This window comes from Mustelus asterias, chromosome 3, assembly GCF_964213995.1.
Source record: "Mustelus asterias chromosome 3, sMusAst1.hap1.1, whole genome shotgun sequence".
Lineage (NCBI taxonomy): Eukaryota > Metazoa > Chordata > Chondrichthyes > Carcharhiniformes > Triakidae > Mustelus > Mustelus asterias.
This window is the reverse complement of record NC_135803.1, coordinates 123,870,265-123,889,559: the sequence shown is the minus strand read 5'-3', so window position 1 is coordinate 123,889,559 and position 19,295 is coordinate 123,870,265. Positions and strand designations below refer to the sequence as shown.

General features: G+C 40.2%; 1 protein-coding gene across 1 annotated transcript in view; it reads left to right on the top strand.

Annotated features, from left to right (window-relative positions):
- Positions 1-19,295, top strand: part of LOC144491556 (receptor-type tyrosine-protein phosphatase gamma-like) — a 711,057-nt gene that overhangs the window by 657,491 nt on the left and 34,271 nt on the right. The window contains exons 16-22 of the mRNA XM_078209530.1: positions 5,120-5,216; positions 5,824-5,906; positions 6,495-6,629; positions 7,476-7,610; positions 11,064-11,236; positions 13,353-13,488; positions 17,000-17,146. Of these exons, the coding sequence (XP_078065656.1) occupies positions 5,120-5,216; positions 5,824-5,906; positions 6,495-6,629; positions 7,476-7,610; positions 11,064-11,236; positions 13,353-13,488; positions 17,000-17,146 (906 nt within the window). The remainder of the gene's footprint in view (positions 1-5,119; positions 5,217-5,823; positions 5,907-6,494; positions 6,630-7,475; positions 7,611-11,063; positions 11,237-13,352; positions 13,489-16,999; positions 17,147-19,295) is intronic.

Here is a 19,295-nt window from a genome sequence, read left to right as displayed (position 1 = left end):
AACTGAAGGTGACATCTACAAGAATTTGTTTTCTTCCGTGCATTTATATGTATGAGGTAGAAAAGCGGACAAAAAAAGTAAAAACAAAATTATTTGCAAAGCAGACAAAGAAAAAGTAAAAATAAAATTATTTGCATGTTTTTGGTTTTATAAGTCTCTAACAATAATTAAAATCTGAAGGAATGACATTGTTCACTTGTAAAAATCAATTTTCTATGCCAGAAAGGTTGTTTGACAATAATTAAGACGTACTGCACTGTTAAAAATGTATCTTCTACTGGAATGAGCAATTGCTAACTTTCTTTGGAGTGTATAGTGGGGTATGTATCATCTACGTACACCAACTATATGCTGTTCCATATGTTTCATTGCTGAGTCTCTTGGTGTAGTGAAGGTTATGGAGGAACAGGGAAACATGGACAGCAACCTCGTGATTTCCATATTCCAACACATGCAGTTGTTGGAAGTTACTGTTTGATTTACTCTTTAAGAATGATGAGCGGAACTTATTTTCACCAAAAAAATTGGACTATTGAAACTCAAGCATGCTAAAAGGTAATCTTTTTAGCATGCTATCAGCTGCGTGCAAATCTGCATGTAAAAGAACTGTAATTTGACCATCCAACATTCTGTTAAATTTTGTTTTCTATGCGTATTGTATTATGTTTTCTTATGTCAATATAGTAACAAACAATCACTAAGCAACTCCACAGATGAAATTGGTGTACTAAATACAATGAAATGCTCCATTCCAGAAAAGGAACATTTGTTAGTTATGCTTAATGTGACACGTAACTTTTACAGATTGCATAAAATATGTGTTAAGTGGATTGCTTTAGCTCTACTGATGACAGGAATAATAGCTTAAAAACAGAAGCATTTTCTTGCCTTTGTCTTTCCTGTCATTTAAAAATACTGCACCTTTCCCTATCTACCTCTTCCTTCAAACAACAGTGTGATGCTCCTCAACTGAGAAAGGAAATAATTCATGTAGGGATCCACTTCGGAAGCATGTGCTGGTGCTTCCTGTTCAACTAGAGCTGACAGAACATTAATCACTGCAAGATAATCACATTATAGAGATCTTGATTTTCCTGAGACCTTGAAGAACAAGACTTTGCTGGCAGGTCTATACTTGGATTATTATGCAGCACTTGCAATGATAGTGATGTGAATGTAACATATCGAGCATAAGTTCATTAAGACTCCTAGCAACATTCGATTTTTGTTGTTTTGACACATCCCCCTCTGAACCTGATTACATTTGGCTCTGTTATACCTGATATTGCCTGGTGAGGAATTCTCAAATACTTCTTCATAAATTGGGATGGAAGTTTAGTTGTTTATTAAAACTTGCGATTATATTTGATCATTCTAGAATACAAAGATAATCAAGATAATCCCTAGCTTCGCTTCTTCATTATGATCCATTTTCTTAAATCTCTGACCCCTGCCCCTCTAACCTTGCTCCAACAACAAGTGTGCAAACGCATGGACTTCTTTGTCACCCCAAGATGGAGATCATCCATTTGGATGTGTCCAGTGTATCCACCCCTTCCCCTAGCGTACCAAACCAAGTTTCCACCAATCCAGTGTTCCTCCATGCCCTAGTCGTGAATTTGAGTCTTCCTCTAATTTTCATTCTATCGCCCATCACACCCCGAAAGCTTGACTTGTCCTTGGGATTCACCTCGTGCTACTAAATCATTGTTGAAAATTTAAATTGATCAAGCATCCATATCCTTCAGGGGAAGTGAGTTCCAGATTTTGAGAGAAAAAATGCTTTCTGTCCTCTTGTTCTAGATTTTCCCGTAAAAATAAATTGTTTATTTTTATCCACCCATTCAAATTCCTTTATTGTTCTAAACACCTCAATTAGATCACCCCTTCTAACTCAATGAAATAAAAACCAATTGTGCAACTTGTTTTTTACACCCCAGCATCATTCTGGTTAATTTGTATTGTGACTTCCGGAGGCCAAATGTATCTTTCAAGAGATTTGGTGCTGAAAACTGAATACATTACTCCAAATGAAGGCCTTGAGGTTCTATACAACTCGAGCATTATTTTTTTACTTTTGAATTCCAACCCCACTGAGATAAAGGCCAAAATTTCATTGGCCCTATTGATTGTTTTTTTTCTACTTGTCCAGTAGTTTTTGGTGATTCATATACATGCACACCTATATCCTTTTGTTTTTTCACAGCTCCTCGCAGCAATAGGAAAATATTCTGAATGGTCTTTCTCAGATCCAATGTGGACAATCTCACACTTCCCCACTTTAAACTCTATCTGCCATATTTCTGCACTTCATTTAATCTGACTGTGTCTGTTTGTAATTTTCTGCTCCCATCCACATGAGTTAATGTGCCTTCTAACATAGTGTCAGCTACGAATTTACATATACAACTCTGTATTCCTTCACTAAGGTCATTAATACATTTGGTAAAAAAACTGAGGCCCAGTACAGATCCCTTGAACAAGCATTCGCTTGTCATATCAGCCCAGTCAAAACTGAGCCCTTTCATCCTACTCTCAACCGATGTTATAATGTTGGCATCTTGGATTAGTTTTTACCCATAATATTTTGTATGAAACCTTTCTGTCTTTCTAGGTGAGTATTGATTTTATCCATTTGATGTACTCGTATAGCTTACCTGTTTCTGATATTTGGATGTCTGGTCTATGGTTTTCTGTTCATCCCTTTCTCGTATTTTGGTCTGAGGTGTTAAAGTGGCAACCTTCAATCCTCAGCACAACCTCCTAATCTAAGTTTGAAAGATTGTGGTCAGATAGGGAAGGTTTCGGTTGGGATTCCTAGCCTGTGCTGAGTTGGTGGTAGGGATGCTGCAATTGAGCTCAGTGCTCTGGGTCAAGAGGTGGAAGATCATCTAGCTTTCTTCCTGTTCCTGATAAGTGTCTAATCACCCCTGGTGCGAGTGTACATGTGAATATTGAAAGAGGGTAGGATCAGGCTTGGATGTGTTTGTTACCTAATGGTAAAATAGCTGTATGTCACTTGCTATCAGAGCTCACAATTGACAAAATAGCTTCTCATATAAGGGAAAAATTAACTAGCACTCCCACTCCCAATTGCTATCCTATAACCCCTATTGGAAAGTCTGTGCGTAGACATCAGGTAAGGCATAGGCTCCGATATGCTGTTCCCTACAGGTTAAAAACCTAACAAACTGCCAGTGTCTAGCCACTCATTGTCATCTGGGTGCATGGGTCAGCACCTTTAAAAGAGGAAGGGGAACAGAGAGGAAAGAACCTGGAGAAATACATATTTGTTCTGAGATTAATCCTACCTTTTGCATACAATTCTAATGAATCATTCCCATCTGCTCCAGGTGTATAGTCTTTTTACAAGCACAACATTTCTTAGTAAGTGAGTTGCACTTGTCTTGAATTTCACTGAAGCACCATCAGATCGAAATCAAGCTATAAAGTAATTGCACACCTTTTCATTATTTCAATTCACTGTGTGGTAAAAGGAGAGTAATTTGTTAAGCTGATTGTCCGGAAATGAATATTTACTGTTGACTTTAATAACATTAAGTTGGTTTTGTTTAAATTTTCAGTCTCTTTCCTTTCATCAGATTCTGGTCTCTTTTCGAAAATGGGCATTTTATACTGAGCATTTCAGTCAATCAGCTGTAAACCATGATGAGTGAATAGTTGTCCTGATAACCTAGCTAATCTAGGAACTTTCCAGACATTGGCTAAGTGTTTATAACTGATTTGTCCTTCAGCACTGTATCTCATTAACTTGAAAATGTTTTATTGGCATTTCAATGAACTTGAACAAAGGAATTTCTCTGGTCTCTTGGCTTCAATCAATATTAGGTGAATGTAAGAACTAGAACAGGAATAGACCATTTGGCCCTTGGAACCTGTACTATTTAACAAAATCATGGCTGATCTTCAACCTCAGCTCTATCTTCTCACACTATAGCAATCTCGAGAGTGTTCTCACAAATTTTCCCCAAAAGCCTCCCATGATGTTGAGGTTTCACCATATTTCAAAAGCAAATCCAAATGGAGTTTCAGTTTGTTCATTCAGGATTACGCACAGAATTCCCTAAATAATATTTTGAATTGAATCATGTCAAAAGTGTAAAAACCGATAATGGTGCAATCAATTGCCAAAATGTATACAGACATTCATATAGCTCATATAGCTCACATTCAGCCAAATGTTTAACTTTACAACCTGGACATTAAGCATTGCCTGCTTGACGCACAAAAGAAAGGTCTGCAAGGAGGATCGACTAATGGGAAAGTATGATCTCCCCTCCCACCCCCCCCCCAATCAGATTTTCTGTTCTGTCCTCCTCCCCCACAATGCTTAATGCCGAAGCAGGAAGAATGAAACCCTACCCCATCATATTTACAAGCAACTACTAAACTCGTCGAAACTGGAACTCCCAGCCTTTTAAATTTATATAAATTTAACTACCATCTCCAACTATTTTGATGGCGTTTTTCTTGTCGAGGAAGAAAAGAGCATTTCATTGCCTTTTTATTCTTTGCAACATTTTAATTCCTTTTCTCTGTTAAAAGTACTGGTTTTTGCTCAAGTTCTGCATCCTCTAGTGCCCCATCTAAGGGATATACTTCTCAAAAGCAATGGGATTTACAATTGACCCAGACAATCCTGGATCAGACTTCCAACAGGAAGTGCTGGACAGCAATCGGGAATAAAAGCAAAAACTATCTTCCTTGCCCAAATCCAATAGCATGGAGGCCAATTGCAGCGCTTCACCTGCTGCCCAAGATGTGGGAAGGAGACGGTGCAAGCTGAGTGTCCATGCTACAACCTCCTAATTCTGTACGGCTTAACTATTGACTAGGTAAATGCATTGAGTCTTCATGGGAATTCAATTTTCATTTTGAACCATAATTAAATACTACCACATAATTTGTCCGATATTTCAGATGAAATGTCTCCATCTTTAAAAAGCCTGAAATATATTTTTTCTGTTGCTAAGTATTCACTTGTATAGGATAATCTGTGTACATAAAATGAATGTGTGGTGTTTCCAACTATTGGATGTAGTAATGCTCTGAAATAGGAAATCAATGAAGTATTCCTTCTCCCTTTTTCAATTTTTAGGAAGTGCAGCGCTGTACAACTGATATGAACATCACATCAGAACATTCCAACCATCCAGATAACAAGCACAAAAACCGATACATCAACATTGTAGCATGTAAGACTATGCTGGATTCAAATATATTAATATCTGAATCAGTCTTTCAAGTATATTGCACTGAAATTTCCCTAAATTGGGTGGTGAAGGAATGCAGCATGTATACAAAACATTGGGCTTGTTGGGGTTGTTCAATCAAGACTCTATGATGATTAAAAATGCTTCTGAAAATTATTATTTAGCCCTAAATAGCAGTTGTAAATTATTTCAGTGGCATTGATTGTCCTTGTTTTGTGTTTACAGTGTTCATTCATTGAAGTGCACTCTTCCCAAAGGCAGGTCCTTACTTGCCACTTGTTTGCTAATACTTCATTCTAAACTATTTTATTGGCAGTTATTTTGGCAGTGGTAGTTTTCCACTGCCATCCGCTCTCAGACAGGGTTATGAAGCAGATCCGAGGTTTACCTCAATTCGAATGGAAGTTATATCCATAATGTTGGCGTTATTCTGAACCGCATGCCAACTGAGCTGACCGGCCTCACTGATTAGTGTACTGTTTTATTTGTTAAATATCTGTCATGGTCTATAATTTGTGAAGTAACATTTGAAATATACATGAAGAGCAAACTGATTTATTCTTGTGGATTAATATTTCTCCCTCTGCAGATGATCACAGCAGAGTTAAGCTAAGGCCAATACCAGGAAAGGATTCAAAGCACAGTGACTACATCAATGCCAATTATGTCGATGTAAGCCATTATTTTATATTTACTGTATTTGTCATGCTCATTCAATTCAAAGAATTCTAGAATTGAATTAGGGACTAGGTGAATCATGGATTCGAACACTATTTGTAAATGTTGTTTGGTTTCAAAGTTCTAGGTTTAAGTCCAGCTCAGGCAGAGCTGGACTTAAACCTAGAGTAAGCTAATATTCCTCTTCTTTCTCTCACTCACTTTTTTTGTAATAAATGTAGGTAAAATTAGTTTCAATCTTCAATCCAGTTCCTGTGCTTGCATAAAACTGTATTTTTAAAGCAGAATTTTCTGTTCCATCAGAATAGAGAATATGGAGTAAAGAAAAATCTTGAGAATTATATGGATATGAATTGTGTGGTATTTGAATCATTGAATTTTTACATCAGTGCAGAGAAGTTGCAAGAATAGTGAAATATTAGCTCAGATTCTGCCGAAGAAATGAGAGCGAGTTTTATGTTACCAGAATGTCAGAGCCTTCACAGCTTAAAGAGGTTATGATGAAGTTTACGTTTTCAGTGTTTGAATTTTTGGGTTGTACATCAATGTTTTTTTTAATGTTTTTTTTTCTCCCCTTGACAGGGTTACAACAAGTCAAAAGCCTATATAGCTACACAAGGACCTCTTAAACCTACGTTTGAAGATTTTTGGAGAATGATCTGGGAACAGAATACAGGAATCATTGTCATGATTACAAATTTAGTGGAGAAAGGACGAGTAAGTGACCTTTTTAATTTGTTGTTTTCAGATTCTTGCTTTGATTTTAATTTATCAAATGAAACTTGTTTCACCTAAATAATTCATGCTATGAAGAGACCAAAGTGTCGTCAGCCCAGTAATTAACATTAAGTGAGTGTTGGAAGTTCAAATACAACTGCCACAGCCTCTTAATTACATTGAAAAGGAAAAAGGATTTGCTTTTGTACAGCAGCTTTTATGGCCACAGGATGTCCCAAACTGGCTTCAGCTAATTATAGAACCCCTACAGTGCTGAAAGAGGCCATTCGGCCCATTGAGTCTGCACCGACAACAGTCCGACCCAGGCCTAATCTCCGTAACCCCACATCTTTACCCGGCTAATCTCCTTGACACTAAGGGACCAAGTACCAATGCAGTACTTCTGAAGTGTAGTCACTGTTGTAAATGGAAAATGCTACAGCCGATTTGCACAGAGCAAGCTTCCACAAACAACAATATGATAATGTCCAGATAATCTGTTTTGTGATAAATATTGACTATGGCACTGAGCATTGCTCCCCCACTGTTTTACAAAAGAAATTGTGGGGTCTTATACATTCACCTGAGAGGGCAGATAATCCCTCATTTCAGCACTTCATCCAAGGACAGCATTCCTGACAGTGCAACACTCCTTCAATACTGCAATGTCAACTTGATTTTTGTGCTCAAGTCTTGGAGTAGGACTTGAACCCACAAACTTCTCACTCAGAAGAAAGTGTGCTATGAATGGAGCCATAGCTAGCACAAAGTGTATTGTAATTTTGACATTTTGTTGTGGCACTTTCTGAATGGAATAAACTTCTCTATTTCTTGTTTTTTTTTTAGCGAAAATGTGATCAGTACTGGCCAAGTGAGAACAACGAAGAGTACGGCAATATTATTGTCACCTTGAAGAGTACGAAAGTACGGGCGTGTTGCACTGTACGCCGCTTCACTATAAGGAACACAAAAGTTAAAAAGGTAAGTGTAGAAATATAAATGTGCCTTTTTATACTTCTAAAACAGACGTGAGCGGAGGAGGGGATTCACTGCCCTCGTCAGGTGGCTGGCAGGAATCCCAATTCCCCTTTGTCGACTAAAAATCAGGATTCCTGCCGGGCATGAGGGCTATCGGGATTCACCCTTCCGGCCGGACTCACAGCGGGTGGCAACCCAATAATTATGCAAACCTGCTAATTGTAATACAGTTAGCGGGATTGATGGCCCATTCACCAGACCATATTGGCACAGTGGTTACACTGCTGCCTCACAGCGCCAGGGACCCGGGTACGATTCCCAGATTGGGTCACTGTCTTTGCAGAGTTTGCACGTTCTCCCTGTGCCTGTGTGGGTTTCCTCCGGGTGCTCATGTTTCCTCCCACAGTCTGAAAGATGTGCTGGTTAGGTGCATTGACCATGCTAAATTCTCCCTCAGTGTACCCTAACAGGCGCCGGAGTGTGGCGACTGGGGGATTTTCACAGTAACTTCATTGCAATGTTAATGTAAGCCTACTTGTGAGTAATAAATAAACTTTAAAAACTTTAAAACACACCCTCCGCCATTCACCAGCCTTTTCAGCAGGAAATGTATCAGGTGGGCTTTGTTGCTGATAATCATCGGTGTGGACCTGACATGCTGAACCCCAAGGATCCAGGGCAGCACCACCAACCCCAAAGAGGGGCATCTTCCCCATCGCCACTCAAATAACGGGTTACACCCACCCACACCATGCAGGCATGAGGGTTACCCGACCTGACTCCTCCCCCCCCCCCCCCCCCCCCCCCCCCAGACTTCCTCCTCAGACATCCCACTAAGGCCCACCCCCCCTCCCCTTCAGACTCTCACTCAGCCTCGCCCCACTCAGCCCCTATGACCTCACTCAGCCTCCTCCCCCCCACAGACTCACTACTCAGCCAACTGCACAGCCCCTCTCCCCCTCAGCACATCTCCCCCTCAGACCCCCAATCAGTCCACCTTCCATCCCTTAGAACCCCAACGCTCTACAGACAAAACATACCATTAATAGAGTACAGAGGGGAGAAGGAAAGGAGAGGATGCAGAATGTAGTGGTACACTCACAGCTAGGGTGTAGAGAAAGATATATGGTAGGTCCATTCAAAAGTCTGATGGCAGCGGGGAAGAAGCTGTTCTTGAGTTGGTTGGTATGTGATCTCAGACTTTTGTATCTTTTTCCCGACAGAAGAAGGTGGAAGAGAGTATGTCAGCATACAGTGGCTGTCCACCTTTAATCTTCAGAGATGTAAATTTTGTTTCTTGGTACCATAGGTAATATTAACAAGTTGAACATGCTGATTTTTCATTTTTCTCCTGAAGTATATATTTTTCTTTTAAAACTTGCTTTGACTGGGGGAGATGAACTGTGCTGAAGCAATGATTCACTAATTTAGGAACTAGAAGAAAATAGCTTTCTAGCAATGGGTGCAGGGCAAATATTCTAGTCTTGGCCCTGCACACTTGTAAAAGTCAAATAAATCAATTGGGAGTCTGTAGTTTTCAAACACCTTTAGAGGAGTGATCACTGATTAGTTGCCTGACTCCTCTGCTCACCTCTTTTTTCCGATCAGAGAATGCTATGTGATCTGGGAAGACCTTAGGAAGGGAGGTTACAAAAATGTGTCATAAGATAATCAAAATTTTGTCTGTTTACAGGCGTTACAACATAAGAGCAATTTGGAATCAAGATGGCATTGATTTCATCACTATTCAGTTCTGAATAGTGAATTTGCATTACGATCATTTTTTCTTGATGTTAACCATTTAAAGTATCAGTCAGCATTAGCTGGTTTAATTCTGATTTTATTGGATTTATTATACTTTTCCGAAGATATTCAAAATGTTCACTTTTTTTTGGTCTTTTAATTGCACATTTCAATCTAAATTGCAGAAATAAATATTACACATGAGTATTGGGTCTAGTCGTGATAAAATCATAGAATCCCTACAATACAGAAGGAGGCCATTTGGCCCATCGAGTCTGTACCAACCACAATCCCAGCCAGGCTCTATTCCTGTAACCCCACACATTTACCCTGCTAACCCACCTGACGTTAGGCAGAAGGCAGAGAGTGGCTGTGGAGGGGTCTTTCTCTGCATGGAGGTCAGTGACCAGTGGAGTGCTCCAGGGATCTGTTCTGGGACCCTTGCTGTTTGTCATTTTCATAAATGACCTGGATGAGGAAGTGGAGGGATGGGTTGGTAAGTTTGCTGACGACACCAAGGTAGGTGGTGTTGTGGATAGTTTGGAGGGATGTCAGAAGTTGCAGCGAGACATAGATAGAATGCAAGACTGGGCGGAGAAGTGGCAGATGGACTTCAACCCGGATAAGTGTGTAGTGATCCATTTTGGCAGATCCAATGGGATGAAGCAGCAGTATAATATGAAGGGTACCATTCTTAGCAGTGTAGAGGATCAGAAGGACCTTGGGGTCCGGGTCCATAGGACTCTTAAATCGGCCTCGCAGGTGGAGGATGCGGTCAAGAAGGCGTACGGCGTACTAGCCTTCATTAATCGAGGGATTGAGTTTAGGAGTCGGGAGATAATGCTGCAGCTTTATAGGACCCTGGTTAGACCCCACTTGGAGTACTGCGCGCAGTTCTGGTCACCTCATTACAGGAAAGATGTTGAAGCCATTGAAAGGGTGCAGAGGAGATTTACAAGGATGTTGCCTGGATTGGGGGGCATGCCTTATGAGGATAGGTTGAGGGAGCTTGGTCTCTTCTCCCTGGAGAGACGAAGGATGAGAGGTGACCTGATAGAGGTTTACAAGATGTTGAGAGGTCTGGATAGGGTAGACTCTCAGAGGCTATTTCCAAGGGCTGAAATGGTTGCTACGAGAGGACACAGGTTTAAGGTGCTGGGGGGTAGGTACAGAGGAGATGTCAGGGGTAAGTTTTTCACTCAGAGGGTGGTGGGTGAGTGGAATCGGCTGACGTCGGTGGTGGTGGAGGCAAACTCGTTGGGGTCTTTTAAGAGACTTCTGGATGAGTACATGGGATTTAATGGGATTGAGGGCTATAGATAGGCCTAGAGGTAGGGATATGATCAGCGCAACTTGTGGGCCGAAGGGCCTGTTTGTGCTGTGGCTTTCTATGTTCTATGTTAGGGTCAATTTAGCATGGCCAATCAACCTAACCCGCACATCTTTGGACTGTGGCAGGAAACCAGAGCACCCGGAGGAAACCCACGCAGACACGGGGAGAATATGCAAACTCCACACAGACAGTGACCCGAGACTGGTATTGAACCCAGGTCCCTGGCGCTGTGAGACAGCAGTGCTAACCATTGTGCCACCGTGCCACCCACATGATGGCCTGGTTGGCACAGTTTTAGATTCACCTCCATCCTCCAGATAAAAGTGCTACATATTCACATATTTTACATATTCATTGATGCTGATAAACTGTGGTTACAGGGACAAAAGGGAAACCCCAAGGGTCGTCAGAATGAGCGGATGGTTATCCAATATCACTATACACAGTGGCCTGACATGGGGGTACCAGAATATGCACTTCCTGTACTCACCTTTGTAAGAAAGTCATCTGCGGCTCAGATACCAGACATGGGACCAGTGGTAGTACATTGCAGGTATGTGGAAATATTAATTTTTCCTCCGATGTTTGAGAGAAATCTAATTGTGCATGACACTGCATTGGATTCAGCTCCTTGGATGAAATTAGTTTTCGTGTTAAGGATCATTCATCCTTCTGGTTGCAACAACAATGTGCTGGAGTTTATGGTTTCCACCCTATTATCACAAAATCCAGGCAGAATTGACTAAAATAATGCAAAGGATTGTGGAATTTAAAACATTTGTGAATTATGCCTGGAACCACTTACCCTTGAGCTTTCATGATCTTTTACATTGAGTTCAAAAGTCAGTTTGGCTGAAGTAACTCTTGTTCACAAAACGAGCCGTGTTCCCATGTTATGGTGAATTTCCGCCAATTGCTCCTGATCCAGATTCTTCTTCATATTGCATTCAGAAGTTTGATTCCAAGGGCACCCTTGGTCACATTAATCCTACATTAATGATATACAGCTGCAGTGATCAGCAGTTAATTGAAGCTTCAATTAGGTCTGCGTCACATACTGTTGCTACATTAGAATGCTTAAAATTCATTTTAAATGAGGCAAAATTCAGTAATTTGGTCTGTCCTTGGTACATAAGACCTATGACCTGCAGGCAGTTGAAATCACTGGATGTCATATGTCTTCAGATGCAGAGATTGTGTGAACAAATTTTCAGAAATTATTTTAATTCAATAATCCTGAGGCCCCGTTGTTTGAGTCAAGAACCAATTACAATCAAAAATATTACTTCATTGACCTGATGCTTGGGAGGTTTTACATTCAGGCTTGCAAATGAGTTTGAGTGCAAATTTTGGCATGATTTTACTTTGACAAATTCAATTCTGTGTCCAGAGCATTATAGGCAGATTTTTCCCAATTATATTATGAACAAAGAACAGTACAGCACAGGAAACAGGCCCTTCGGCCCTCCAAGCCTGTGCCGCTCCTTGGTCCAATTAGACCAGTCGTTTGTATCTCTCCATTCCCAGACTGCTCATGTGACTATCCAGGTAAGTCTTAAACGATGTCAGCGTGTCTGCCTCCACCACCCTACTTGGCAGCGCATTCCAGGCCCCCACCACCCTCTGTATTAAAAATATCCCTCGAATATCTGAGTTATACTTCGCCCCTCTCACCTTGAGCCCGTGACCCCTCGTGATCGTCACTTCTGATCTGGGAAAAAGCTTCCCACTGTTCACCCTATCTATCCCCTTCATAATCTTGTACACCTCTATTAGATCTCCCCTCATTCTCCGTCTTTCCATGGAGAACAACCCCAGTTTACCCAATCTCTCCTCATAGCTAAGACTCTCCATACCAGCAGAAATTCCAGGCCAGTGTGTTCAATTAAGGCAATGCGGAAGGAAATGAAAGGTGGTAGTGCAGATGGTGGTCAAATGCACTGAGCAACTGAATCTTGGGACATTGTTTCAGTCCCCACTTTGTTGAGTTGATGATTTTGTTTGCCTCTCAGTGTGGTGGCAAGAGTTTCCACAAAGGTGGGAGTGGTAGAACATAGAACATTACAGCGCAGTACAGGCCCTTCGGCCCTCGATGTTGCGCCGACCAGTGGAACCAATCTAAAGCCCCTCTAATCTACACTATTCCAACATCTAACAGAGGATGGGGAGGATGTTGGAACGGGTGTTGGAGATCCATTTATCACTAAGAAATTCTCAGTTGTTCCCAAGGACCAATTGGAGAGTATCAATGACAGAGGGATTAGGCCTGATGACATAGGGGAAAGTGGAACAGAAAAAAAATGGGAAAAACGAAAGCATATCCTGGGAGAAATAACCAGGATAAGTAGTTTGGCCATGCAGCTGTGTGTATGTTCATCATTTCTGACTAAACATAACACTTCTGAAGCCAACGTTGTTTTTGTTAATAATTACAATTGTGTATTCAATTAAATACCATATATTGAACCATTTATTAATGAATATAGGGAACAGTCGTTATATAATGAAGTGTTTCCATCGAATTAACAAAAAGCCTTTAATAGTGCATGCATAGTAATTTAATCAACATAATTATCATTTGATCTTGCAGATAGATCACATTTTTAAACTGTTCGTGCTGTGCTTGTGTATCGTATGCTAATTCCTTATTCCCTTTATTCCCTATCTAGTGCTGGTGTTGGCAGAACTGGAACATATATTGTGCTCGATAGCATGCTGAAACAAATAAAAGATAAAAGCACAGTTAATGTCCTCGGCTTTCTTAAACACATCAGGACTCAAAGGAACTATCTCGTCCAGACAGAGGTAAATATCAATTATAAGTGGCATAGGGTCTGTGGTGATTTCAGGCTAAAATTGGGCAGAGTTACCAAGATAATGCTTGACACAGTTTAACAAGTAATGGTTTGCACCTCCAGGGCCAGTTTCAACAAATAGATGTGATATTTAGACTCAAAGCCTGACGTCTGGCTGGTGTGTTTTAGCAGAATTCTAAATTCTCTTCCTGTGTGGGTTGAGAGAGAAATCGCTTATATTTAGAATATGATGCCAAGAGTAATGATGCACTATTGGTTCCACAAAAAAGAAACGCCCCTAATTTATAGCTCAAAATAGGTGAAACACATGAGTCGATAAGTTAATGGTAGCGATAAAAATAAATAATTTTTTCATGTTCCTATCTCTTGTGTTTCTGTCACAGTGCATATGGGATTAAAAGATAGGATCAGTCATAGAAAGTGGGACAACCCCTGCTGATGCATAGTTGTTCCTGATGTTTTCTGCTTCTTCTGTGAATTATCCTGGAACATTTTCTATGAGAAAGGCATTACATTAATGCAAGTATTGTGCTGACTTTATCAAGTACCTAAGAAAGATAGCAAGTCATCAATTCAAATGCAAACATCTTGAGGATTTGGTTTGCATGTTTGTTCGGCAGCTGTTTTTGACTTTAAAGAGTACTTGTAGAACATAGAACATTACAGGGCAATACAGGCCCTTCGGCCCTCGATGTTGCGCTGACCAGTGAAACCAATCTAAAGCCTATCTGACCTACACTATTCCAATATCATCCATATGTTTATCCAATGACCATTTAAATGCCCTTAATGTTGGCGAGTCCACTACTGCTGCAGGTAGGGCATTCCACGCCCTTACTACTCTCTGAGTGAAGAACTTACCTCTGACATCTGTCCTATATCTATCACCCCTCAATTTAAAGCTATGTCCCCTCGTGCTGGCTATCATCATCCGAGGAAAAAGGCTTTCACTATCCACCCCATCTAATCCTCTGATCATCTTGCATGCCTCTATTAAGTCACCTCTCAACCACCTTCTCTCTAACGAAAGCAACCTCAAGTCCCTCAGCCTTTCCTCATAAGATCTTCCCACCATACCAGGCAACATCCTAGTAAATCTCCTCTGCACCCTTTCCAATGCTTCCACATCCTTCCTATAATGCAGTGACCAGAACTGTACGCAATACTCCAAGTGCGGCTGCACCAGAGTTTTGTACAGCTGCAACATGACCTCCTGGCTCCGAAACTCAATCCCTCTACCAATAAAAGCTAACACTCCGTATGCCTTCTTAACAACCCTGTCAACCTGGGTGCCAACTTTCAGGGATCTATACACATGGATACCGAGATATCTCTGTTCATCCACACTACCAAGTATCTTACATTAGCCCAGTACTCTGTAACCCTGTTACTCCTTCCAAAGTGAATCACCTCACACTTTTCCGCATTGAACTCCATTTGCCACCTCTCAGCCCAGCACTGCAGCTTATCTATGTCCCTCTGTAACCTGCAACAACCTTCCGCACTGTCCACAACTCCACCGACTTTAGTGTCGTTGTAAGTTTAGATTGTCCTTAATCTTTAGCATGTCTTGTTCCAATTCAGCAGTCCATCTGAAGTTGGCTGGGTGAATCTCTGGACAAACTGCTGCTTGTAGGTTCAGATTAATGGACCCTGTATCTTGATGAGTTGACATTGCATATTCAAAATTCTTGAGATGAATTCACAATCAACAAATTGCTTGTAAGTTTCAGTCTCTGGTATATCATCCAGGATGAAGTCCCTGGCTACTTTTTTTTAAGGTTGTTTTGGATCTGTAAGAATGTCTAATCTGAATTGTCCTCAGTTACACATTACCGTTGCACCTTTCTGTGTAATTACTTCATAGGACCTTGGTTCTGAACAAATCCTTGTCACCTCGGTTTGCTGCCATGTACTTTCTTTGAAATCTTGAATGGGAACTTGTTGTACCAACTGTAAACTTGGCAATTCTGTATCTGCATTTTTATAGTGCATGTTGGTATTTTCTTTTGTCGTTTTAAAAGTCGCGCTCTACTGTCTGAGAGAATAGAAAGGGCAAGAGTAGGTAAATAGATATGCACTGGTCTCAAGAACTCCGCCAGCGATGGAATAATTTAATTTAAAGGTGTCGCTCTCAGATGTAACATTGCAACATGTAGATCTTGTTTGGTCTGTCTCCATTTGAGAATTAGGGATTTCACTATGCAAATCATTTATTTAGCTTGGCTGTTAGATCCAAAGTAATGAGGAGTAGTGTGATCAATATTCTACCTCTCACACATATCCTGAAATGGTTTACCAATAAATTGCAGATCGTTATCCATAATGAACTCTCCAGACACACCAAAGTAGCACTTAGAATGTACGTGACAGTTATGCTTGATGTATTGAGCAATTGTCAAATAATGGGGTACTTAGTAAAGTAGTCAACAATGATGATGAAGTCAGTACCATGGAAATGAAAGAGGTCAGATGCGATTTTGGACTAAGGATGAGTAGAAATGTGGAATCAGTGATTCTTTGTGTTGACTTGGCATTTGTTCTTGCCATGCCTCACACATATTGATGACTTCAATGTCATTCTTCATACCTGGCTAATAGATTGTCTCTCTTGCGAGTCTTCTCACCCGATCTATGCTCATATGTGAGTGCTGAAGTTATTGAAGAATATAAGTTGCAAAGATTCCAATATAATGACCTGCCTGCCTTAAAAAATGACTTCCCAGGAGATGTCTAACTTGTCCCGGTAAGGCCAAAATGGTCTCGTGTTTGTGGACATGCTGAAATGAATCAGGCATTTTTCAATGATGGTTTTCTATAGTTTCTGTAGTAGAGAATCTTTCATCAATTCTTTTTGTAAATGCTGGCATTGTGAAATTGAGACTGGATCATATGACACACCATCTCATGATAACGTGCTGCTATCCCTTAAAGACATATTCCCTATAGTAATAAGAGTACATGTAAAGAAAAAAGCTTTATAAAAGTAATTTATTCATAACTTTCTACTATGTTGAATGAAAGTCATTTCACTGCAAGTCAATAGAAGTGTCAATAGTCCAGATCCTTTGCATTATCAAAAACAAAAACCCCAAACTCTTGAAACCACTTAACCTTGTGTAAATAAATGTTGTGTACTTGACGGCAGAGATCAGAGAGCCAGAGCTGTCAATCAATCAATATTTTCTCCAAGGTACAGGATGTCTGGGCTCTCTGCCAAGCCATATTTATGTACACTTGGGCTGAGAGCCCAGATACCCATTAGAAGTGTTGAAACAGCTGTGTCCCAGGGAAAACATTGCCTGAACACCCAGCAGTTTGGCAGCATCTGTGGAGAGAGAAGAAGTGTTAACATTTCAGATTAATCTTTTAATCATAACTCTGAAAAATAATAACATCTGATCCTCTCATGTATTAAAATTAGACTGTACATGCAATGACTGTAACAAGATAAATAAACAACCCCATGTATGTTGTTTGCTGTGTTCTTTGCCTTTAAGGAACAGTACATTTTTATCCATGAAGCCTTGCGGGAAGCAATACATGGGAAAGAGACAGAAGTACCTGCCACTCAGCTACACAGTTACGTCAACAACATCTTAATTCCAGGAATATCTGGGAAGATGAGGCTTGAGAAACAGTTTAAGGTCAGTTACTAGAAGTAGAGTAATGTTTCCATTCTATGGTATCATGCTAGTTTTTCTTGACGGTTAGTTGCTTTGATCCTTTTTCTGCCCTCTCTCAGCTATTTCCCATGGAAATCTGAATATATTAAGGTCTGAATGGAACTATGCAAATGTTATTATTTTTAGCCTTAATAACTATTTATTGACTTTGAACTTAATTTTAAAATGTGCATATTTTTCAATATAATTCCCCAATGTGGTTAGAAATGAATTAATACCAAGTCTATTTATTTACAGTCATTTGAAGATTAGGTAAAGGTGGACAAGGAATCCTTACACCAGCTGATACTATTTTTCAGAATGCATATTTTATTTAAATTTGGAGTTATGGATCAAAAATTAATTTTTAGTCTGAAATTTTACAAAAATATTTTTGTAAAGTTACGGAGGCATTGCTTTTATTAGAACATTTCTAAACATGCTATTTTTGTCTGTGTTTATAAAATGCCTTCTTAAATCTGGAAAGTGCCTTGTCTTCAATGACACAATACTCAGCTGCACGGCTAAGAAGGAGGACTTTTTTTCTAAAGATTGCAGACAGAAATCTGCATCTTATCACTCCGGTGCAGCAATTTTATCTTGCACCTACGACAGCGTCATTAAACAGTAACTGCTTATAATAAACTTTATTTTTAAAAAATGGTTCCCAAAAAGGTATATTTGATCATTTGGAATTCTTCTGTTAGTTAATGGTGATGACAGCAGTATTTATCTTACTTTTTCAGTTATAAAGTGATCCAACAATCATTGGTTTTAACTTCTTCTGATTTAAAACCAAATAGTTTCCACAGGTGCTGAAAGCAGACTTACAAATAGATTGGCAATGGGATTCCCACTTCACTGGTCCACATGGGAAGATATTGCTTTTGTTGAATTTCGCAGTAAATTAAATTCCTTGCCTACGGTTCTGACCTTACTTTATAAAACCATTGTGTTGAGATCAATCTGAAACCTTTTCAGCATTCTGAGTGGTGTGGACATTAAGAGCAGATTAAATTTTGCACCTTGACAGTGGCTTAGAGCTTTCTTGGAATGAATTATTTATATGTTTATTTTAAAAAAGCACAGTTGTGCTTACATCATGTTTCGAGAAAATGAAAAGTAAAAACCAGTCTCGTCTCTTGATCCAAGAGAACAATAAAGCCACACTATACATCATTCAGTCCTGTGTTGCTTGATCAATAGAATGAAGAATCTGTACTACCTCTGCTTATTGTGCTCTTGAGAAGCAATCTGCATAAATCCAGTCTTTTCAGCCACAATATTTGATGATCATCACTTCATTAACTACTAAACATATACAGTACCTTGCTATGTTCTTACATACCCAAGCTAATATAATTCAGTTTTTATGTGTTAGATTGTACATGTCCAAACAACCCGCAGTTCAATGTTATATTAAAGTCAGCATAGTCCCAGATGACCATAGACTGCTCTCCCCTTTGAAGGGGATAGCTGAGTGGTGATGATTTAACCTGAGGAGTACCATACCTCAGACAAAAGACAAGGTTGAGAAGGGCCTGCATGAATAACCTCAGCCAGTATTTAAATTGATCCCACGATGTTGGTGTCACTAACAAACCAGCTGTTCATCCAACTGAGCCAACCGACTTCCCAATATTGTATTACTACTGTGCCCACACTAATGAAAAATAAATTGGGGAAGATACTTGCTGCATGAGGTCTCAATCCCCTCGGCTTTGCCCCTGAAGGATTTGTCCTGTTCAGCAGTAAGCCTGTTGCCGCAATATATGTGGACTTAATGTAAGATACGGATTGAGGGATGAGACATTCTCCATTTGCGTGGGCTGTGACCAAATGGAGAGTTGCTTGGAGAAATCTGGTACTGAGACTTGTCCCAGGACACTCTGCATACAAAGTAAAGTAAACTTTATTTATTAGTCGCAAGTAAGGCTTAACACTGCAATGAAGTTATTGTGAAACTCCCCTAGCCACCACACTCCAGCGCCTGTTCGGGTCAGTGCACCTAACCAGCACGTCTTTCAGACTGTGGGAGGAAACCGGAGCACCCGGAGGAAACCTACGCAGACACGTGGAGAATATGCAAACGCCACACAGATAGTGACCCAAGCCGGGAATCGAACCTGGG